Source organism: Cylas formicarius, unplaced genomic scaffold, assembly GCF_029955315.1.
Source record: "Cylas formicarius isolate icCylForm1 unplaced genomic scaffold, icCylForm1.1 PGA_scaffold_1__22_contigs__length_36826433, whole genome shotgun sequence".
NCBI lineage: Eukaryota > Metazoa > Arthropoda > Insecta > Coleoptera > Brentidae > Cylas > Cylas formicarius.
The window spans coordinates 23,577,771-23,603,211 of NW_026844264.1; the positions used below are offsets into that span (position 1 = coordinate 23,577,771).

Below are 25,441 nucleotides of genomic sequence, written 5' to 3' on the forward strand. Positions count from 1 at the left end.
CAGCCATAAAATTTACATTTTGCTTGGAAAAATAATTACTGAAGCTGTGACATGTTTAAACTGAAACCTAAAGCATTCTATTAACAGTAGTATTATTTTCTATAAAATGCATCAATTATTTTAAATAGTGTCAGAACAACTGCCTGAAAAAAACATGCCCAATCGTTCTTAAAAGAGTCAATTAATTTATTAAAAGTTTCTATTTAGATTCATGAATTTCAACAATTTTACCATATTTTTATCACATTTTAAACATTAAAATAATATCCAGCAATTAAAATTTATATAATAGTTAAATCCGAACTTGCTTGTATAGGCTTTAGATTTTAGGTTTTCAATGTTTAGAACCTTCAACATCAACTTTTTTAGGTAAATTGATTACTTTAAATTACACAATAATGAGTAATATAAACAATATAATTAACAAAAAAAAACAGAAAAGTACAAAACTGAAGACTAAAATTAAAACTCTTTTTTTAATATTATTAACGATTTATTGTAAACGTTTGCTTCATTCATTTATTTATAATAGATATTACAAAAACAAAAACATTTAACATTCCATTATCTAACATAGCTGAAGTCTTAAATTGATTTCATATAATTAATTGGTGTTCTGTACGTTATTATTTATAATGCATAAATATCAACATTGATGTGTACAACGAGAACTTCTAAAAACAAATGGGCACTCCCTAACAACCAAGAAACGGTTTTATTTGTTTAGACCTTTTTAGTTTTGCAGTAGTCATTTATTAACTTATGTATATCGCAAAAGAAAAAACAAAGATTTAATAATTACAATTCCCAATACATTGACCCTAAAAAAATAATTTTTGATTTTGATATCCGGACATTAGCATACCTAATATGAAAGCCAATCGTAATTTTCTTGATACATAAATTGCAAATCTCCAGTGACGTAACTTTGTTTGTCCTTGTGCATACACAATTAAAGGCTGAGTTATTAAATAAAAGTGCTGAAGTTTAATCAAAACCGAAAAGAATTTCAAGGAGAGTTCGCTAACTCAATTTTATAAAGTTTTGATTTGTTCTTACAACAGCAAATTACACCTACATTTTTAAGTTTAGAATAATATGGAAGATCTTTTCAGAAAATGCTGTGAACAATGCGCGTTTAAAATACAGTGAGGTCCATTTAGCCAAATATAATACTGTTTCGAGAACGTGTTAAAGAGTAGGTAATAGGTAATCATGTACTACGAGATTACAACCCACTAAAATGTACCTATTATATTATTAAGCTCGTAAAAATGATTACCTCTTTCGGTTGAAAAAACATCATCTTTGGTTTCATTTAAATAATTCTTTGAATTGATTTGAAATGTTGTTTGTTGTGTAATTGCAAAAGCTTTTCGCAAATTGCTGTCGTAAAAGAACCTCATTATCGAACAATGAACCCCACAGAATCATCGACTATAACAGGATAAATTGCTCGTCAGCATTGGCTTAATGAATCACCCTGTATATTACTTAACTGAATTTAAATTGTCTTAATACGTAGTTTAACATCTGAATGATTTGTAGTAAAAAAGCTTAGCTACTTTACATAATATTCATTAGTTGACAGCTAAGAAATTTAACATTCAGTTTGAAGATTGTCTTTTTTGCCACGTACAGTATAGATGAAAACATGTACTCGATCTGTAATAATAATTCAATTTAATGGTTACAGTTTTATTATTTAATCACTTGTCACAACCATTTTGTTTATTTTTATTTCCTCTTTTTTGTTTTAATTTATTGATTTCTTTACATGATATAATAATTTGCTTAATTATTATATCTATAATTGACATTTCTCCGTTATTAAGTAAATAACAAAACGTTTTTAAAGAAGAACGAAATAGACTTTATTAAATTCCTTTATCGAAGGGAAGGTTTAGAAATACAAGATGTATTTTTTTGCACTTCAGTTTCATTGTTTCACATAATATTGCATTTCTAAACTTTATACGAAGAATGTTATCATAATAGTATTATAGACATTTAATGCTTTCACAGTTTTTATCATAAAAACAAGAAGAGTTGTAAGATATATTATAAAAGGCGAAAAAGCAGAGCATTCACATACAATAATCATTATTCAGCAGGTATCTATCTAACAAATTTTCGGTAAATACCTACTTTCGTAACAAAAAATCTATACTATTTACTTTTAAGCGTTTTCTGAAGTTGCCCAGCATTTTTGTGTGTGTGTGAACCATCTGCTGACCAAGTACATACGTATTTACAAGCAACAGTAAATTTTACCCTGTTTAATATTGTTTGTACCTTATAATTAAATTATTGAAGCGCTATTCCTTTTAGGAATGTGAAAGCATTAAAATTAGCTCTGGTTAATTATTTACGCGATATTTTCGACATTTTATACATAATTAAAACCGCAGAGATTAAATGCCTCACCAGATCAGTCAATCTACCGTCTCTTTCAAGATGAAAAAATAAAATATGCTTGCGAGACGAGATCGGGATCTATATTCCTGGAAATTCGATATACACGTAAACGAATATTGTGAACGGCTTTCAGAGCTTTATATAATTTGTAAAAACAAAAAAAAGGGTGGGAGATAGATTTTTGTCTTTTATCTATACTGATTCAATTATCTATTCCGGCGATATTTGACATTTTGTATATGTCATCAAGAGGACTGCGTTGTAACTAATATGACATATGAATTCTAAAAATAATAACAGGTTCTGTAAAAATTGTTTCCCTCACAGCTAATTGGACGATGATTGAAAATTAGGGAGAGTTTAAAATCTGTCAAATTATTACCTACTTTTTTTACTACTAATAGATATCAAGATATCTGATTGATAGTTGCAAAAGAATGCAGTATATGGTTTACTACCCTGGATAATAAAAAACTATATAGTTTACAAAGTATCTGTGCGGTAATGGAGGAAACGAGCTTTTATTTATGGAAATATTTGTCCAAATATTTTTTATATTTTTCAAAACAGGCCGACATTGTTTAAGTTTTGAGTTCCGAGTGTTCAGTTTATATTGACGATGTATATATGCTAGGTGAGTAATATTTCATTTCAATTGTTAACTCTTCGCAAGTTTGTGGCCAACAAAATTAGGCTAAGGCAAAGCTGGAAGACACATGTAAATAGCAGCAATCTGATCTGCTATAATATTAGTAGTAAGAAATTGTCAATCTTTAACTGGAAAATTGTGATGTTCGAGGTAACCTGTTTTTTCACATTGTTCAATTTTGAGTAATTCTCCACAAAACCACTTTGTGCCATATGTGCAATTGAATTTATTAATGAATTTTTAATAATACGGTTACAGTACAAAATATAAGATAATCAAATTTCCTATAAGTCACTTACTTTACCTTTTTTTTCCTGTTAGCATAAATATACCATGCGTACCATACCTTTATATGTGAAAGTTTAATATTTTCAAGAAAATAGCTTGTTTTAATGATGACGAAAATACACATGCAAATGCTTAAGAGAATTGTATTGTGGTAATACTTTACGGTCTAATCATGATTAGTTTTATTTTAGAGTTAGCAGTCGATAAACAATAATCCTAATCCCGATCTCGTTAGTTGCAACTAAATAACTAGACTCTCGAAAAGGATAACCAAAAATTGTGTGTTGCTTTCAGAGATGTATCTGCTTCTAAATAAGTTGTATAAATATTTTATTATTATATGGTAATCCAGAATTTTATCCTTCTTAAATTTGCATTGCTAAAAATGTATGTGTAATTTAAGTAAAACCCTTTTCTTCCCAAAAATTTGGCAAATTTTGTAACTTTTTAAGTAATTTTAACACTTTTTGGACCTGAACCTCATCAGGAGGGTAGTCGTCAATCAATGTTAAGTAAATTAATGGTGGAAAAAAATTCAGTAAATTTTTATTTGATTTTAAACTGATTGAAATAATTAACATGAATAACTCAAAAATAAAAAATATGTATAGGTATAACTCCAAACTCGCGTCTTTTAAAAAAAACCCAATTCACCTCATTTGCAAATGCAAATTTTACCAAAAGAACGGAACCCTGTGTTTTACAAATAGCTTGCTTTTACAAAGAATATGTTGTATTAATTAAAGACAGCTCTCCCGATTAGATTTAAGTTCAAAAATAATCAAAATTAGTGAAAGTTTGAAGTATCAAATTAACACCTACCTAAACGTTTTTCACTTTGATTATATATACTTTAGGGATGTAGGTAGGCAGGTAGATCATCTGCTTGGAGGTTGAAAAAAAATTCGGTGTCTGGCTTACCATGTTAAAAATTATTCACTTTAATATACTGAAATACCTGACCAAAACGTTTTGAGATTTTGTTGATCTGAATATCCAAAAATTTGCCAATTTTTGTTCATTCGTTTCCAGTGTCCAGCAAGTTCACTTCCTATCGCAAAAATCTTCATCAATTATGTAACATAATAGCCCTCCATTGTCCCACTCGCTCACCACGAATAATTCCGATCATACCAAAATAATCGCCATCAATCAAATCACTATATTGCGCTATATATGATATTTTTTAACAAGTTGATTGTGTTAGGCAACTAGGAAGAACCAACCGCCCTATATCACTGGCTCACGCTCCGCCTTCGCGGTCAGTGTTTCAGGGGCACAGGACGCCCCAGGGAAATAGTTTTTTAAAGGCCGTCATGTGACTGTGGTAGGGTACGAGGTGACAGATTAACTTTCAAGTGTCCTCTGTCTCCACTGGCTCCCTTTCTTCCGTGTCTAACTTAAGGCACTCTTCGAAAAAGTTTTGCATCGAACGATACACGTGCTCCTGAACACCTTCCAGCTCGTGACCTTGATCGGCGTAGCTCTGAAACAATTTAAATGTACTGGTCGTATAATTGATGTTTTGCAAATAAAAACGCTTATTTCTATTGAATATATCATATCTAACAAACTCGACCGAAAAAATAGACAGCGTACCCCATTCAAAGACTGTGAAAGTGTCGTCCAGTTTTGCTATATTTTCTGGGGTCATGAATTATTTAAAGAATGAATTTCAGAGGAATGCGGTTTTTGTATTATTGTCTTAATATTGAGGTTTGCTTTGATTTGTTAGAGGCCGTTTTGAACATTTGGGATATTCGACTGATCTCACTTTCCTTTCAATCTATAGAAAACATACAGCAGTTCAGTGGTGTAGTAATTTTTTTGGCCATATTTTTGATAAATTAACCAAATTAGCATTTTTATCAATGGAATACTATTGTTTTAAACGTTATTTTCCATTTTTAATAATAAACGTGTCCACTTTATTTTAAAATTTATTATTAGCTATAAAACGATATACCTGATATCGGAACAGGATTCCAGCTTCCGCCAAGGATCTCGCTAAAAGCACGCCGTGTTGATAGGGAGCCGTCAGATCGGCTAGGCCGTGCATGAGGAAGAACGATTTTCTGGGTATATTTTTCGCCCTCTGGGTGGCGTCTGCCTCCACGTAACCCTTGAAGTTTTCTGCCGGAAGACCCAGAATCCGTTCCGTGAAAGCCGAATCTATAACGAATATGCAAGTTATCGTCTCGTCCATACAAAAATTGGACACCCACCCGGCCGCTGATTGTCCTATTTTGGGATTTTTGAGTTTGAACGTTATCTCGGTGGCTATTAGGTGAGGATGGCAGAATTTAATGTCTAACTCTAGAATTTTCGATCATTTCAAAGCTTTGGTTAAGAGATGCATGATAAGAATTATAGAAATAAGATGGTGTTCAGTTGCCGCCAAAAACTTTTAGCAGTCATAAACATTCTAGGCAGTTTTTATATTACAGATTCTGAGGAGCTAACAAAGGGAATGTTTGAAGGTTTCTGTACACGGTAACAATGGAAGATGAATATCTTTTTATATGCAACGTTGCCAATTTTGGAATTACATATAATACACAGATACAGTATGACACATCCGACAGTAATAAGTGCAGTAGCTCTTTTATTATGCATTTTTTAAGATATTCGGAAGTAGGGGCCAAACTACTCCAGAAGAAAAAAATATTGCGGAAACAAGATATATTTTCCAGATATATTTGGTCTTTAGAATCATAGCAGCTTCCAATAGGAGATGAAAAGGCCTTTGGAATGAAACACCACAGGCCCTTAGCTCCAATTTGAAAATTTAGGGGTTGCAGCTGTCCACCTGAAGAGGGTTGAATTTAGCGATGACATTTTTACTGAATTTATTTGACTTCGCTGTCCCATACTGTATATTAAGTATCTTAGTAGTTTTTGCGAATGCCGACAATAGCAATTAGCGTTTTCCATGCCTTAGAAAAAAAGATTTCAACAAGACATTAAAAAAACATATGCATTTAAATTTGCTCCATTGCAATAATAATTTAATTTGCAGCAATGATACGTAACCAGTGTCGTTATACTCACTATAGTACAACCAATCTGTGATTGGGTTGACCGCGATACCGCACTTGAATACTTTTTGCTGATTGCCCAACCCAAGTACCATGGAAGTGACGTAACCACCGTAGCCCCAGCCCCATATTCCTATACGCGTCTTGTCGAGGTATTTGTGGTATTTGTGATCTTTATTTAACAGGTATTCGAGCACGGACAGTTGATCTTGCACCTCTACTCCTCCCAGTTGGTGATAGAGGGCTCGGTTCGTCTGCCCTTTCGATCCTCGCACGTCTAGTTTTACGTACACAACGTCGCAATGGCTAGACATGTACGTAGCCCAGTCTACACGAAATTCCTCCGTCACAGCTTTACTTCCGGGTCTACCGTTACTGAAATTTAGTATACAATTTTAACCACTGCAGAAAACTGTAGTTAATTGTATCGTGGATGCCTTTTAGTCGCTTAGAAAGAAATTTGCCAAAAATATTAATTTATTTACGCCCTACGGCGATATAAACCGAAAACTTGGCTCTGCGTTATAAACTGTAATAAAATGCGCGTTGTCAAAAATTTTATTATACAATGAAGTGAAGATATAAATATAAACGAGATCTCCAAAAAGTAAGATACCTAAATTTTTAGTTTCACAATATTTTCAAATTCGGTCCGTGGGATACTAGGCGAGTGATAGGTGGGCAAAATTAAATCGATTTGTTTCACTGTCGACATTTCGAAATTAATGTATGAATGTATCGTAAAATACATAGTTGGATTTGTTTAATTGTATAAGAATGTTGTCAAACATTAGCAAATGTTCGTATTCTTATACATTTTCAATTATGTTTTTAAAATAGCTTTTAATTGAGTTTTAATTTAATTTATAATAATAGCAATTAATATTTTAAATATTTTGCTTCATTTCATTATTAAAAAAATCCATTCAATAATATCTTAAAAATGGGAAGAATTTCATTGCAATGCAAATTTTGGTTTTTATTTGTTTGTAGTTTCGATGAAGAAATTAAATGTTTTTTTTTACTTTATTTCGTAAATGGTTCATTTGAATTTTCGTTTTACTAAAACATACAAAAAATTACAAGGTAAAATTTTCCAAATTTTGGAGTTTGAAGTGGAAATTAAATTTATATTCTAATCATGCAAATTCTTCATTTCTGGTATCGAGAGAAATTTAGAATAAGTAAATTTAGGTTAAGAACCTACATTGAGAGGTTCTTTGAACATTTGTCAAAACTGCAGCCGCCGACATTAAATTATTTCCCTCGCCGTTTTGTCAAACTAACGTTATTCTAACACGCGATAGTCGCGTTTCACCACAACTGAAACGCACTTATCATGTGTTTAGCACACGATAATAGATTTTTTGATTTTTTTTTCATTCCATGGTAAAACGCTACAATCGTGCGTTACTGATGTTTTGTCGGATAGAGTCTATTCTCTTCTCATTTAGTTTTTATTTTATTGATCTGAGATTAGATATGTTTGTCGTTCTTAAGTCTGTAGACCGCTACTTTTGGTACTAGTGTTCACAAATGCTTATACAAATTCTTTAATTTTAAAAGTTGTCGAATATTTCTTGTATTTTTCTAGATTTGAAACATTGAAATTCTTAAATTTTTCAGTAATTGCTTGGTTAGTTTAAAGAAGGGGCCACCTTGGTGTTCAGAAGCCAGTCAGACAAACAAGGAATAAGTTTGAAGCCATAGTTGATGCCAGTCGGGTCGCCTTACTATATTAAATCAGTCTTTAGCTGCCTCGGAATCAAAATGTGTAACTTACACCTCGACGACCACAGGATAAGCGGCGTCTCTGAGTTCTTCCCGCCAGGACGGAGGCAAGAAGAGCTGCACCTGGGCTTGGCTGCCTTGTGGCAAAGGCACCTCAAAAGCTTTTTTCTTGGGCATTGCCAATTCCTGAAGCACCGGTCCGTACGTAGCTCTTGTGTCGTACAATATCTTCAGAAGTTTGTGGCTCGTCGCATTGTGCATGCCGGCTAGTGGCAGACCAGGACCTTTGCATTGAAGAACGTACACCGACGAAGATATTCCGTTAGACGGAGGACTCACCTAGCATATAAAGAAATGCTCGCGTAAAAATGCACGTCCAACAAGTCAGCGGCAATGACATATTATCTTAAAATTTTTAGATAGTTCAGAATCCGTCTAATTTAAATAACCCTAATGATTTTTTTTTCGTTTTTTTAATTTCATTAATCACACCTTTGTGTTTAAATGCAATGGCTTGCCTATTTGAATTAAATTTTATACACAATACCAACGAATAAAGTTTATGAATCCGCCTTTTTTTGCTTGTCTTCTTATTGCAAAAGGAACTCCTTGTTGCCTTTACTGACAACAAACCCGTTTATTTAGATAGGTATGGTCTGTTCATAGATATAAGAAAATGACCAATTGCTTTTGAATGGGATTATCCAAGGGTGGTCTCGGAATTTAAATTAAGGTAAAATTGTGGTCCGCAATAGAAAATAATTTTCTACCTACCTGTGTTTAATATTTTTTGGTTTGGTATACTACTCATTTTAAGTTTATTAGTAATAATTCTTATTTCGGGTGTAATACAGCGTGTGTTGAATCGTGTGCGAATTATGCAAAATATGTGCGAGTCTAGTGTATCCAGGAGATGCTCCCGCCCAAATGTAGAAAACACTACAGATATTCTATTGAGACTAAGGAAATTATAAACAATGTTTATTTGACTCTCATTGAACGTGGTGCCAGCAAGAAGACACCACCGCTGATTTATTTGAAAGTTGGTTTAAAAACAAACTAGTTCCAAACATTCCTCCTAATCCTCCAAATTATCACAATAGACAGTCGACTAAACCCCTTCCTCATGTGACACAAAAGCAACAATTCAAAACTACATGTATAATAACGACATTTGTTTTCACGAAGATTATACCAAAAAGCAATTAATTGAGGTTCTACAAAGCTTGAACCTACAAAAGGAATACATCTGTGATAATTATGCAAAAAATCTAAAGCATACAGTTTTAAGGCTTCCACCTTACCACTGTATATTTAATCCCATTGAACATGTTTGGCACCAACTGAAATCTGCCATTCGTCGTAACAATGTTTTTTATCGTGTTAACTCCAATGTCCTCAAACTTATAGAAACCGAAGTTTTTAACATCCCTCCACAAAGTTGGGCAAATTCTGTTAAACATAGAAAAAGCAGAACAATCGTATATCCATATTGCAAATAATATAGAACAAATAATAATTAGAACAGGCGATGATAACGATAGTGATACTGATATATTATGTGAATAATTTTAAGTTATTTAAGTAGGTAATAAAAATAATTTGTAATTTTAATTTAGATTTAAACATAAATACATGCATAAATAAATAAATATTGTTAAGTATCTTCCCTAACAAAACCCCAAATAATTAAATTCTAAGCAAAGTACAGACCTGTTCGTCCATATTTCATTCTTACAGCTTGCCCGGGACTTTCCTTAATTCGTATCAGTTAGTTACTATCTTATATCTATGAACAGACTTTACAACATTGCAAGGCAATCCAAACCATATAGAAGCAATAAAAATCATATCTTAAACCAAACAGATAAATTTTAATCTTATAATTTGTGCTGTAGTAAACGGCAATAAAATTTCTCGTCACGTTGTAGCTGTACTACGTAAAATAAACAAAAGTAAAGCATTGGATATCCGCGACAGTACTTCCAAACTTTCTTGCCAAAATATTCTCGAAAGGCCACTACTTTTTAGTTCGTGCGAGTTGCTCGGCTAAAGGCTCCGAGGGCAGGGGGTGGTTTTACGGTTGCGGAATTTCCCTCGTTTCGAGGGCAGGCGCAAGTTTTGAAATAGTTGGAGCTTCAGTTAAATGCCCCGGACCGTTAAATCTCGATACGATATTTCAAACGGCACAAGTCGTAATTTTCTTGGAATGTTTTACGCTCTCGCGAATGGGTAGTTCGCCAAGAACGAGAAACTCGAAATTACGAAATTCACACACTTTCACTCTGAGGGGATGCTTTTCTAAGGATGGTAATTATTGAATCTAAAGCGACGCGACTTCTATAGAGTATTTGGAACATTGTGTACGCATATTCGTTTGAACGAGCATTCACAATGTTCCATTCGAAGAATTTAAAACGGGAGTTACTAATTTAGATTAGTTAAATAGTAGGGGGTGTAAGAAGGAATCTCTTGTTTCAGATGAAAAGTTAAAATTAAAAGTTATTAATGGGATGATAAAATAAAAATAAATCGCAGTTAAAATTAATAACGAAAAATGGCAGGTCAAGGAAAGGAAAACATCAATTCGCAATATATATCATGCGAGCCATCCTCGATCACTTAAAAAAAAAATTTTTTTCATTTAGTTGCACGAATTGCTATTTTTCGATTATTCAATTATTATTGCATTGAATTTCCTCCTATTTGTCGATGTATATTCTAGGAGTCTTCTATTTCTGTCCATTCTGTTTATGTGACCATATTTGCCAATTGTCTGATCCATATGTGGTGATGGGTCCAATAATAGCTTTGTAAATGTTGATTTTTGTTGTCCTTGTGTTCAGTTGTTGACTCGAACCTGTGTAATTCTGTTGTTCATATCTTTTTCGGTGTTTTCGTCTTCACTAATAAAGCTTCCTTGGTACTTATACTCTCTAGAGCCTTTAATTATACTATTTTCGAGTTATATATTCGAAAGGGGTCCTCCGACTACTAGATATTCAGTTTTAGATGTGTTTATTTTGAGTCCCCACATATATTTAGAAGAGGGTAGAGGAAACACAACAACTTTGCTTTGGCAATTAAATAACAATTTCCAGTACACAGATACAGTATCATTCCGATCAGCAGCACCGAGGTGCGGTATGCATGCTGTACTGAAAAGCTAGCTGACCCAATTTCCGTGTTGTGAGAGTCACAAGGGACTAAGGCAAACGCCACACGAATCAAGACACTGATATCAAAGAAAGCAGTTTGGTAGATACAGTAAACTTCATTTAGCGAACAAGATACATTTTATTTAGAGTGGGAAGGATAGGAACAATACAAATTTAAGCTTTAACAAAAGACTGTTAATATGTATTGCTGTTTTTCTTATTGCTTGTGTTTTTGAGGGTAAATCGTTTCATTTCGTTCGTTATTTTGCCTATTTTTTCGCTAAGTAAGGCATTAGCACGTATTGTACATCACATGATCTGGTTTTGTTTTAAAAATAGTCAATAACTTATCTATTTAATATATAAATATGTTATAAATAAAGTATTTCTATATAACAACGAAAGTCCTTAATTACATATTAATTAGAAGAAAAAAAGTATTTATATATTCAGATGTGAAAGTTGTTAATCTAGTTTTAAATAGGTTGGCTTTTTCTTTCAAATGAAAAATGAAAATGTAACTTAACTAAGCTTGTTCATTCATCCAAACAGTTCAAACACAATACTTTTATTGATTGCTGAAACTAAAGGCCAATTTGGAAAACAAATTTCCTCCCCAGGCTCTCCTCTTCCACATATCTACTGGTACTTTTTTTTCTGAATGCGACGGGGTACAGTGGCCAACATATTATAGAGGGTAAGAGTTTCAATATATCTCTCCAACACACACAAGTACGTGTGCAACTTTCCCAATAAAATTCCCACTAGTTGCTGCAGATTAAATCCTGCAAGCCGGATGTTTGATATGATTTATTCGGAAATTCGAATTAATACAACGCGGAAAGGTTTCCCGAATTACATTTTCTAGTAATCGTAGACACTAATTAACTATTAGCCAGAACAAGCGGTAACAAATATTTGACAAAGCGGCTTATACGATTATTCTCCATAATGCTTCTGTGGCAATAATCATTTTGATGCAATGGTTTATATCGAACGTTTAGGTTCAACGTCATTTTTGAATAATGAACATTTTTCTTACATTTACTTTCTAGGTACGATATCGAAACCACATTTTATTCAAACGTTAGCCCCTATTATTTACCAATGCCGGGCAATAAAAGAAGAGGAGAGGAGTCAAAACGGATATATTGATGACATTTGCATAGCGAATGGAGAAGCGTAGGTGGAAAGCAATTTCAGTATCACAATTCTCAGGCGTCTGGAGTCTGGGTTATCACGTGAATCGAATATATTTGAAATTTTGAACCAGAACATTCCATTAGGCGCAAAAAAGGGCCAGATCGCACAGGATATAAGTCTTAATACACGCACTTCAAACTATCTCGTTATGTTTTTGGAAACAATTTCCTAGTGAAACCGTGAAACCGTTCTTGGTTTTTATAAATATATATCGACAATTTTTATTGATAAATATATATCAATATTTACGATCATACCAAATGTGTTTTGAAGGTAGGGTAGATAATTAATTATTTCATCTAGGTGGAGAAGTAATTTACAAAACGTATGTTGAATAAGAAGGCAGATCTACAACAGGTTAATCATGTTGAATATAATCCAGGTCAGTTCGAACTCTATCTCATTTTAAATAGGCTCTGCTTTCTAAATCTCTGTGTCCTCTTTGTATATTTCTGTTGAACTCAAATTTTCCCTAGAGCGAGAAAAGTATAACAAAAGGGAGGTCTAGAACAGAGAAGTTTAATAGTAAGGAGGCGTACTGGATTAGCTGAGGAAATAGGGATCAATTACGGATCCCGCTCATTCAACAAATATGAATATCTAAGATAACATACCAAGGCATCGAAGTGAGTGCAGTTTCCGTAGAGATATCGGCTTCCCCAGAGCACGTCACCCAGGTCACAAGTGATGCAGTGCGACTCCAACCGACGAGGATCGTCGGTAGTCGGGTCCCGCGACACGAACAAATGCATCTGACCCGTTTTGTGCTGCTCAGTCGCCAGATAATAGCTAGAGGACGATTAACTTTATTACAATCATTCCACTTAAAAGTTTTTTCATTTTCTAAAAAGTTTCATTCCGAACCTCGCTCCCCACCGCCCCCCGAAACCAGAATTTTTCCTCGGACTTAACTTTTCCAGTTTCTGCAATGATTGAAAATACTGCACGACATACTCAACAAAAATGTCCAATGTTATAAAGTCCAAAACAATAGAGTGTATGTACAATGCTTATTTTTCACAATGATGGCAGTTAGAGAAAGCTTATTTGTTGTTTCGCGATTCATTTTTTAAGATTAGTGGAAGTGCAAAAAATATATTGGTAAACCACGTGGGTTCAATTACTAATTTCCTCACATAAGATGACTATTGTTGTCCCAAGAGAGGATTTTGACCACCTCGTGAGGACCATGACTTAGAACAGTGATATGCTGCTGGGTCACCGTGATGTGCTTGATGTGCGTGTAGGTTTCTCTACTGCCTTCTTGAACATGTGCCAGCATGAGAAAACTGTCGCCATCCGGGGAGAATATTGGATGTTCTTGGATATCCAACCACGACTTCTCCAATGCTCGTTCTGCGTGAGTCTGGAAATTATAAGGTCTACTGCTTTTTTGGTATTGAGACCGTTCCAAAAGTGCAAACATTGAAAAAGGTATTTTCCCCTTCCCCTACATGGAGGGAGGAAATTTCTGTTAAAGATTTGGTTTTAGTTTTCAAAACAGCTTCATAAATTGCTAAAGAAATCGTGCATGAAATTCAACTAATTGTGGCACCAATTTCGATTTTGTTTCCAATAGCTCGGCGAAATTGGTCTTGCGAAAAGCAATATTTTTCGTCCGTAGTTACGCAACCGTTTTATGCAAATCGCCCCTCGTAATCTGACCTTAATACTCGGCTGAAATTTTGAGCTATAAATTATCCAGGGTTAAGTTGCAAATGGGAAGTTAATTTTAATAAGAAAGTATATGAGACCGAGTTGAGTTTCCGCACTAACAGTTTGCCTCGTTTATTTCATACGATGATACATTTTGAGAATCAAAAGATAGCCAGCCCAATTTACTATCAGCAATGTCTTTGAGAGCTTGACGTGTGCTGTAAAAGTTGCTAAGTAAAATTAAAAAAAATATATACATATATATTCACCAAAAAAAACCGAACGTGTTGCATACTATACTTTTTTTACAACCGTTAGTTTTTGGGTACATTTTCGCAAAACAGCACGAATACATTCACTGACATGACCGTCAGAATTGACAAACGTCAAAATTCAAGGCGTGGGAAATATATCCGAAAACATCCGATTGCTGCCAAACCCGCGCGGTAAAATCCCGGAAATGTCCGAAGTGGCTCGAATCCGTGGGAAACGAAACGACGTGGTAAAGTGACTCTTTCCGCACGCTAGATCGGTGTGTAATTAGGTATTTTTTCTACTTCCGTTTGTAAAATTGTAAATTAGCACTTCATTTTCGTTTCCCACGCACCTGAGCCACTTAGGACATTTCCGGGATTTTACCGCACGGGTTTGGGAGCAATCGGGTCTTTTCGGAGATATTTCCCACGCCTTGAATTTTGATGTGTTGCTTTGCAAAAATGTACCCAAAAATTAACGGACGTAGAAAAAGTATAGTATGTAACACGTTCGGTAAATTTTTTAAGTCACTCGTTTATTAAACACACGTTCCGCTCGTGTTGCATAATATACTATTACAGAGGGGAGTAGAAAAGTAAAAATGGTCACAAAAGTAATTAATATTAACTTAACTAAACGGTCAATCAGATGAAATGAGACACTCAAGAAGTTGCTTAAATTTGAGAGCGGTTGGATTTTCACCCACTGGAAAACGTCGTAATCCTTAGTTTATGCATCAGTGGTGTCCTTTTTTAATCCAATTCTTGTTATACAGCACTTGAATGTAAGGCAGCGAACAATTTGCTGCCGAAGAATTTGGAAAAGATTACAAGCCCTGTAAAGTTTTTTATATTGAGTGAATTTCTAGGTAAACACTTCGAGACATCTTTGCACTTTTTTTGCTACATTGTGTTGCTATTGAAATATGGCGATTTTACAAATTTTCGTTTTTATTTTAAAATTTGAACAGATAACTTGTAATTAAAATTGTACACTCAGCGGTGTACTAAAGGCCTTATGGAATTTGCGAAAAAACATTTTTATCAAGAATTACTGCTCAAAGTTCGATTTTGAAAAATGAAAAATGAAATAGTTAAATAATTAAATAATGAAACAATCTCATTTTAGTAGTAAGGCTTTGGCTTTGCTCTAGCTTGAATAACTGAAATAATTGCTCGCCGCTGATTTTAACTATTCTCTTCAAAAGTTATTGTTTTGTAGCAAGTCAATGTAAAAACAAAAAAAAACAATGGCTAAAGCATCTCAAGATGTTGACTTAGTGTGACAGAACTCACCATCTTTTCCAAAGTATTCCCACACCACTGACGCTTAAACCGAGGATTGCGCTTTTCATCACCGGCTGAAAATCCAACACCGGCAAAAAAATGTCGAAGTTATAGTCAAAATAAGAAAATTTCTTTGTCGTTCCAACTCAATTTATACCGAACGGTTGATTATAATGTTACGTATCATTCTTTGTATTATAAATTTAGGCTTATACATTCGTACCCATCAGTTTTGCAAAATTATTTTTAAATTCTTTAAATATATCAGTGTAAATAAATAAATAAATGTGATCTGTGGAAAACATTACGCGATCGCTATCGCGTAATACATTGGTTTCAACGAGCAAAGCCCCTTTATGTCCCACTGCTGTTTACATGCAAATCATTCGTTAATCTGTAGGATTATAGACGTTTTCTATTGTGTATACTGACCTCGATGCACGTCCAGTTGGGAGCGAGACACGCAGATACAATACTAAGGTTTTGGGCACGGTTAATCCACACAACGGAAATTTGCGTGTTTTTTTGCCCTATCCAACTAGCTGACGTCAAATAGTAATCCCTGGAAAATTTGGCTGTGTTCAATAACCACACATCATAACATAAATATTTTGACATCGATTGAATAGCGAACTTGAAACAGTTCAGTTTTGCGGTGTCTACTTTTGTGTCTAATTTTTTTTTATTTTAGGGGCATTCAAAACGTCTTTTTCCTAATTATATATTAAACCTCACACACAAAATGAACCTCAAAATTTTACATTTTCAATAATATATAGTTTTAAATTAATGGCTAATCGTTTTAAAATATTAAGGCTTATACCAAAAATTTGAGCACTGCAATATCAATTTTTAACGTATTGTTTCGCAAAATAAAAAAAATACACGCTACGAATCTGTAACGGAACATTCTCGAAAACCGTATTTTTATATCTTTAGAGTAAAATGCGAAATCAAAATGAGAGGTGGGAATAAATACATTTTTAAACATATTATTTGTTATTTATTAACCCAAGAAACCAGCACACTTGAACAACTGAAACGGTTTATTCGCTATAATTCGTTTGTCGAAATAATGGACGAATGCGAGTTTGAGTCGATAATGTTGCAATTTCATCTATTTGCCTTGACGTGAACCGTCTATTTCTATATCTAATTTGCACCGAAGACTATTTATTAAAAAAATAGCAAACTCAGACAAAATTGGTCAAGATAACCTCGATTCAGTTGACTCGCGCTACTAAAGGTTTATTCAGATAGCGATTCTATTCAGCCACACACATTGTAAACACTTCGGCGCTAACGATGCTATCAACTCTATCAATCGATAACCTATTAAAATAAGTAATTGGTAAACATGTGTGCGTATGTGTGTGTTTCAGTTCCGCTTTAATTGAGTACACGAGCGAGGTTATAATTATCCAACGATGTGGAAAATATGAATCATCAGGTAAATCGCTACGATGAACTATCAAAGTTAGTGGTAAATGGACACGCAACGCGAATGCCGAAGTGAACGACGTAAATCCTGAACGTAAATTCTCAGTTTTCCGTGCGTGCTTTCCAGATTTAAAGGCGGAGGTAGCTTTAAAATAGATGTTTGTTTAAGGGTGTATAGAATGTAAGAAAGCTGCGCTATGTACTGCGCCGTCTTTAATTTGTTAATTGCAGTTGTTGAGAATCAATTAAGTAAAATATACATATCTCTATCACAAAAATTATCTGATCAAAAAATATAAAAACAGCAATTAAGATGTGCCTTGGTTTGAATTCTATCACGCGTAGTCTTGGAATATCAAATCATTATAAATTGCATCTTATCTCTAAATTTAACCGTGGCTCTTATATGTGTGGAAAGGGAAGGATCAAGTATTCAAGAGAGTCGTGTCAAACAAAACTACTTTTCTCAAGAAGACCAGAATCGGAATTCCCCTGTCATAAAAAAATAAGTAACCCTTAACTATCTGACATAATTCCAGCAATTTTCAAAATTATAGGAAAAATACTTTAAAATAACGACAATTTAGTTTTTATTATCTACATCTCAGATCTTCTTAAACGGGCCACTAATAAAAACATTTAAATAAAAACATATATAACCTTCCCTCGCCGCTTTCTTTTAGCAGAGAGGGCAAAATTGTCGAAAGAAAAAAAATCTGAACTTTACTGAAGATTTTGGTGCCATTATTCCTATACCAGCCAGCCAGCTAATACTTTCCGACATATAGCTGAGTAGGGCACCTTACACCTTAAGCAAAAAGCTCTTCTCTCTTTTCGCTCCTTCTCTCAAAATCATAACAATAAATTTAAACTGGACTCTGATATAGGTACATAATAGAAATATAGAAGTAAATTAAAATGGTTCATTTCTAAGCACGCACACTGCATATAAAATACTTAACTTACAAGAACATTCAACTTTGCTATATGCATTCCTAAATCACAATGACGAAAAATTCAACGCTCGGTTTATGACTTTGATGAACACTTAACGTTTTTTAACGAGTCTATCAAAATAAAAACGAGTTTTTAGATCAACTAAAATCTTCAAAGCCCCAAGACAACTTCTTTCCAATTTTACCAAACAGAATTGAATAACATTTTTTTTTCTAATGCATCAACAAGTGAACTTTAACAAATCTTTTGCATTTCACACCGATTCTAAAAAAATTCGCTAGATATGAATATGGATTAGTAAAGCAAAGCATTATTTTAAGGTCTAAAATGTTTAATAAAATTAGCTAAGAAATTTAAATGTATCGTTGTCTACAACGCTTCTGAACGGGAGTTTCTTTAGTATGGTCTGTTCATAGATATAAGAAAGTGACCAATTGCTTTTGAATGGGATTATCCAAGGGTGGTCCTTAACATACAATGCAACAAGATTATTACCTAAAGTTTCCGTAATAGAAAACAATTTTATACCTACCTGTGTTTAATATTCTTTGGTTTGGTATACAACTTAGTTTAAGTTTATTAGTAATCATTCTTATTTCGTGTGTAATACAGCATGTGTTGAATCGTGTGCGAATTATGCAAAATATGTGCGAGTCTAGTGTATCTCAGGAGACGCTCCCGCCCAAATGTAGAAAACACTATTCTATTGAGACTAAGGAAGTTATAAACAATGTTTATTTGACTCTAATTGAACGTGGTGCCAGCCACCAAGCATCTTTAGAAGAACCGGCCACACTGACGAAAATTCCAACATCAACTGCATCGAAAATTGTGAATAATCCCATTTCAGAGAGGAAAAAAAGAAGCGATGCTCACATTTTCTCGAGATGAAACCGGTGTGGCGGAACTACATTATGGAAGTGTATTCAACACGTGGGTATTAGATTTAAAAAAATTGCAAAAGGCAAGTTTTAATGGAATCTTTCAGAATTCGGAACTGGCGTCTGGAATATGTAGAAAAAATAGGATTTACAGAGAACAACAAAGGCCAATTATTTACTTGGATGAAACTAGTTCCAAACATTCCTTCTAATAACGTCATTGTAATAGACAATGCAAGTTATCACAGTAGACAGTTGACTAAAACCTCTTCCTCAGGCGACACAAAAGCAACAATCCAAAACTACATGTAGCAATTAATTGAGGTTCTACAAAGCTTGTACCTACAAAAGGAATGCGTCTGTGATAATTATGCAAAAAATCTCGGGCATACAGTTTTAAGGCTTTCACCTTACCACTGTACCATTCAAATCTGCCATTCGTCGTAACAATGTTTTTCCCTGTGTTAACTCCAATATCCTCAAACTTATAGAAACCGAAGTTTGTAACATAAAGTTGGGCAAATTCTGTTAAACATATAGAAAAAGCAGAAAATCGTATATCCATATTGCAAATAATATAGAACAAATAATAATTAGACAGGCGATGATAGCGATAGTGATACTGATATATTAAGTGAATAATTTTAAGTAATTTAAGTAGGTAATAAAAATAATTTGTAATTTTATTTTAGATTTAAACATAATTACATACATAAATAAATAAATATTGTTTAGTATCTTTCCTAACAAAACCCCAAATAATTAAATTCTAAGCAAAGTACGGACCTGTTCGGTCATATTTCATTCTTACAGCTTGCCCGGATCCTTCCTTAATTCGTATCAGTTAGCCACTTTCTCATATCTTTGAACAGACTTTACCTTGCATAACTTCTGGTAGTTGTAAGGCTAATTTTGAATTTTGACTTCATCTTAATTTTTAGCTCATTTGACAATAGTTTCTCGCAATTTAGTTACCACCACTAGCATATATTCAGCAACTAGGTGGTTGATTTGGCGCAGTTAGAATCAGGTAGGTACTTACTGTCCTACTAAGGCTTTCGGCGGTAGTACCTGTTGGTATTCTAAGTTCGTGAGATTGGTGAGATCCACGATCCAAAGTTGCACTTGAGGGATAGCGGTTCCAGGCTGCAAGCAATTTTTAAAATGCATGTTTTATTTAATGTCAGGCGACATCAAGTTTCTGTTACTATTGCTTACGGTAGGATATCTAACTGTTTTTGTTCCGGGAAATGATTGCGTCCTTTTCGTATCCTTTCCAGTTCTTAACACAGACCCCGTCTGGAACCACGGGAAATTCAAAATAGCGACATCTGAATCGTTAAAGGTGGCATACATTAAATGCGTTCCATCGTACGAAGCCCACAACGCCTCTTGACTCTGCAAAACGTCCTCTGAAATAAGATGCAGAACTACATATTACAATTTCTCAGAAATCAGTATTATAATAATTAGTCTGTTATTTCGGAACACTTTTGTTATACTCCTACATTGGTAATGGTATTTTTTCTAAATTTAAAGATTATTCAGTAACATCTCAAAGTATCAAAGTTATGTTTTCTGAGTGAGGATGGCGAGTTCATTGTAACAACAAACAATCATCATAAGGGCTGAAGTAAATTTATGTTGGTGTATCGGGCTTAATTTTAATAAAAATCATGACTGTAAAAACCTCACAGAAGAAATGTTACCATTTTAAAGTTATAGAGATAACAGTTTAGTGGTTATCAACAGCAATTAAAAAAAAATTGGAAATCGCTTTCCAAAAATATATCACACGAGCCTTATTCTAGGACTTCGAACAAGTAAAACACGCTAAAGCAACAGGATTGGAAAGGACTAATGTTAAATAAACTTAAAAAAAAAGCGAATACAAACTACATCGTAAGAGAATGCGCGATTTCCAGTTTATTTTATTTCAAAATTTATTTGAAGCGTCTTCACTGCCAAAATAACAGTTTGACAACTACCAGTATGCTTTTGACTTGTATTACGGTTGCCATTCAAAGCCTTCTTATTCAATTTTTTTTTTCGAAAAATACTCCAGCAAAATATCAAGTGTGCAGTATTTTAAAAGGGCTTTTCAATATAATAAAATATTGAGATAATTTTTTTTTATATTTTTCACTGCAAATAAGTTAGAGCGATTACATTTTTTAAACCTACAACCTTATAACTCTGAAGCAGTACTACACATTCATGTGTGCCTTTAACCCTAATTTTTTTTTTAATTAATATTAAATTACAACATAGATTTTCACCTATCTGTTCTAGAAAGGTTTGTGATTATTTTAGCCCGCCCTGTACAAGCTATAATTTAGCCATCAAGCCAATATGGATGTTATTATTATTGTTAGTGAATAACCTCGTATACAAATATTCGATATAAAACGAAAAAAAAATGAAGACCGGTTGCAAATTTAATTATCACGTGGGTCCGGTCTCGATCCCCGATAAGACTAAAATCCAACAGGTGTGGAATGTCACTACAGGAAATTGTTCCCGATTCCTGTTGCTGTTGCGGCCGAGCTTTATGAAATCAAAGTTTGTGTCTGTCCGGAGCTCAACTTGTTGATATTCATTTCCACAATAAATTTCTCTTTTGCGAACCTTATTCGCAATTCTCGTAATGATTTTGTTTGGCATTTTACATATTGTATCTTTTTATTATATTTATTTACACAACAAATGAGATAAATACGAGAATTTAATCTTATTATGGTAGGTCAAAAGTCAAAATACTTTATGTATAGGATCACAAGAGTTGTTGCTCGTGACGTCGCCATAAAGCTTTCTTTTGAACCGACACCTCTAACCTACAATTATTTGGCCCGCTCTACACGAATAATAAAAAATAAAATATTGACATGCCTGTGTCCATCTATTCATGTTTTATAACTGTAAGTTAAAGTGGAAATGAAATTTTTAACCTTTCGCGTAACTTCCAGTTGACATGAATATTGCGTGTTTAAAGTTCGTCAATAATAATAAAATTACGAAAATGCAAAGGGGTAAGTTAATAATAAATCATGTTTTCTACGGCAATGGAAACTTTCACGCGAAATAAAACTACTGAAAAGTTCACCGGGGAATTGAAGCGGTGTCAATTACTTTCATAATTTAAAGTCCCTTGTAAAAGGGCAATTTTGAGTTAAATGAAAGTCATAAACAAGTTGGAGTGAGAGAATGGTTTATTTTCCGAGGAATTTTTTTAATCTCCAAAAGGAACTACAACTTGTAACAAGTATAGGGTTTATATAATAGCAAAAAAAACTTAGAGAGCAAAATTATTTTTATTCATAATTACATTGAAAATATTATATACTTATATACAGGATTTATAATAGGATGTTTGTACTTTCGTATATTAAGGCATAACGTTAAAAAAGTAAAGGAAAAAATCATTTCATTTTCGTAATTCATCGTATTTAGCACTTTGTCTCGCAATATTAGCAATAAAACGTTTTTCCATTGTATAACTAACACAAAAGAATGATGTTTCACAGATGGACGAAAACTTGCACGATTAATATAACTACTACTAAAACGAATAATATATATTTTTTTAAATTTTGGAAGGGTTAGGATTATCTAACCCTAATAGACAGTCCCATTTTTATATATTTGCAGATTATAAACAACATTAAATTTAGTTTTACTACATATTAATATTTCCTCCATTATTTAGTTGTCTCCTAGAAAAACTGTGTATATTTAAGATCATTTTTTTGTATTAAAATAAGAATAACAATAAAAAATGACTAAGTTAGGGGCATAAAAGTCTTGAATTTACAATGGAAAAAAGATTCATTGCTGATATCTCGAAATTTACAACCTTTTCAACGTCGCGTTTTTTTAAAATGCTAAATTCTTATAAAACTTAAAAAAATTAAGTTGAAAATGTGAATTTTAAAGAACTTGTCATTTAGATTTGGATAGATTAAATTGGATAATATTAATTTTTGGTTATCATATACATTTACATTTCGCCTTATATAAAGATATTAACCCCAAATACGAGGTGTGTCCAAAAAGAAAGGTGACTTTTAAATTTTATCAAAAATAATTTATTTATTTATTAATTTCATCCCCTTCAAAGTGATAAAAAAAAAACTTGTGTCTCCAAGTTTTTCCAATACATGAAAAATGTATCACAATTTCCAGACAACACTAACAGTTTTTGAAATCGTATAAAATTAATGAGAATGACAATCAAAATAAATTTTCAGTTATCCTAACCGCAAATATAAATTCTTTGTAAGTATTTTTTGATATGGAATGATAGATTGCAAAGTTTCTCACGGTTGAGAATTTTTCACAAAAACAGTGGCTGACATGTAATTTGTAACTCGTATATAATTATGAAGTTAATCCATATTATCCCAAGCATAAAAAAATACTTTTTGCTCTGAAATGATTTATTTTGTTGCACTTAAGAATACATTATATGTGTAAAAAAAATAAATAAATAGAAACTCGAAACATACAAAAAAAATACTGGTGCGTAAACGAACCACTGAGAAAAAACATTAAATAATGTTTAGGGGCACATAAGATGTAACATATAACTTATACATGAACATACGAAAAAAAGTTCAAATTCGACAGAAAGCAACTAAAAGTAGTTTGTTGTCTTAATCGAACCTGATTTGATACATAAAAACGCATAATATTTTATGGTGCGTGAGCGCACCACTGATAACACCCGGTTTCATTTTTGGTGATATTTCACAAAGTATTTAAATGCACATTACACTTATTACAAACGTAAATTGTGTGGTTGTGGCAGATTCGACATCTCCTCCGGACTTTGCTAGCATGAATAATCATGAGGTGACCTTTATTATCATAATGCCCTTCATCTATGGCAGGCGCAAGATTTCTTTGAGTAATTGTTTTATCAGTTTTTAAAAGTCGCAAAGCAATGTAAGATTTAAAATCAAATCAATCACTTCATCATCAAGCGGAGTTTTTCCAGAAAGCCAATTTTTTAGTTCCTCACATGATCTAAATTCATCGGACATAGGTGCGCGAGTGTACTCAACCTGACCTTTCTTCCATTCGAAAGTAGAAGCAAGCCTGTCGTTTGCAGAAAGCATACAGCTATTCGGTATATGTAACTCGAAAATTCCAACTATATTAGTTAGTTCCCGAGACTCTTGTAGATTTATGTTTATATCTTCTTCGTCAATCAAGGTATCCACGTGGAATATAGACCGCTTCAGTATGTTCTATAAATATTTTTTCACATAAATTTACAAGGAATGCAATGCTACAATACATAAGAATACGTAAATTCAATAATATTTACTTAATAATACTTACGACTTTCATTCCTCCATAGCCGCCTCTTCTTTTTGAGTCAAATACCTCGGAAATGCCATATTTTACGAACTGTAACGTTCACTGCACAAGGCACAAACTAATACTAAAGAAGACGCTAATTGTTGCGCTACATGCGTTGACTAGTCTAAACTTGCAATAACAAAGTTTTTTTTCACAGATAAAACCAGTGGTGCATTCACGCCCCAGTAAATATTTTCAAAAAATAAAGAATAATCAATGTAGTATTTCCAATGTATGTCTTCTGCGATGTAATCTACATGCTATAGACTTAACAAAGATGGCAATACAAATCCAAAATATGTTTTTTTACTATTTTGGATTTACTTGAAAACGTGAAAATTTATGTACAGCTTTTGTTAACTTTTGAAGTAATATATAAGATCCTTCCTTTACACATAAATTAGCGATTTCTACGGTTTTATGTCCTTTAGTACTGATAATAATAAAATTTCTAAATGGACATGCAAAAATATTTCCTGGATGTGACAAAAAAAATCATAGATTAGTTGGTGCATTAACGCACCACTGGGACAAAATGGATTAACGGTGCGTCCACATTTATAACTTGAAACAACCGGATTTCGTTCACAACAAAATTTACTATAAATCGCACAACACGCTAGCCAACACGAGAAACACGTCTTAGTTGTTATCGCTGCCCCATTGTAGGCAAATGTTTTGACATGGTACATCTGCGGCGTCAAATTCGAGTTTATGCACTTCATTAACTTTGACTTCGCGAGACAAAGGGTCGAAACAAGACCGATGTTTGACTACGTGGAAACTACTTTTGGCTGCATTCACGCTTACGTTTGCGTAAATGTCTGGCTAAACTTGAAACCGAGGAAGTTTACAGCGGCAGGGATCCGCAAAATGCATTTGCAGCGCGGCAAAGAAAAGACTACTAGCATACAAACATCTAATTACAAAGTCGTAGCTATGAAGATAAAGTTAAATTTCTGCTCTATCGCGACAGTTTTTGACATAAGTAAAGTGCCAGTCCTATGTGAAAGATTTTAGATTATTATTTTATCATTATTTTACTTACGTATATAACGTTTCATACCCATGTGTCACAGTCCGTTATCAAGTGTAAAACTGAATTAATTTCGAATTC

General features: G+C 33.3%; 1 protein-coding gene across 4 annotated transcripts in view; it reads right to left on the reverse strand.

Annotated features, from left to right (window-relative positions):
• Positions 1 to 472: 472 nt before the first annotated feature.
• LOC132696403 (inactive dipeptidyl peptidase 10) overlaps positions 473 to 25,441 on the reverse strand; it is an 81,890-nt gene continuing 56,921 nt past the window's right edge. For all 4 annotated transcript variants that reach the window (XM_060661214.1, XM_060661212.1, XM_060661211.1 and 1 more), the window contains 9 exons: positions 20,179 to 20,372; positions 20,003 to 20,106; positions 16,115 to 16,244; positions 13,622 to 13,851; positions 13,100 to 13,274; positions 8,177 to 8,463; positions 6,407 to 6,768; positions 5,322 to 5,527; positions 473 to 4,841 (listed from right to left, as the gene is read on the reverse strand). In XM_060661214.1, coding sequence (XP_060517197.1) covers positions 4,710 to 4,841; positions 5,322 to 5,527; positions 6,407 to 6,768; positions 8,177 to 8,463; positions 13,100 to 13,274; positions 13,622 to 13,851; positions 16,115 to 16,244; positions 20,003 to 20,106; positions 20,179 to 20,372 — 1,820 coding nt within the window. In that variant the 3' untranslated portion in view covers positions 473 to 4,709. The remainder of the gene's footprint in view (positions 4,842 to 5,321; positions 5,528 to 6,406; positions 6,769 to 8,176; positions 8,464 to 13,099; positions 13,275 to 13,621; positions 13,852 to 16,114; positions 16,245 to 20,002; positions 20,107 to 20,178; positions 20,373 to 25,441) is intronic.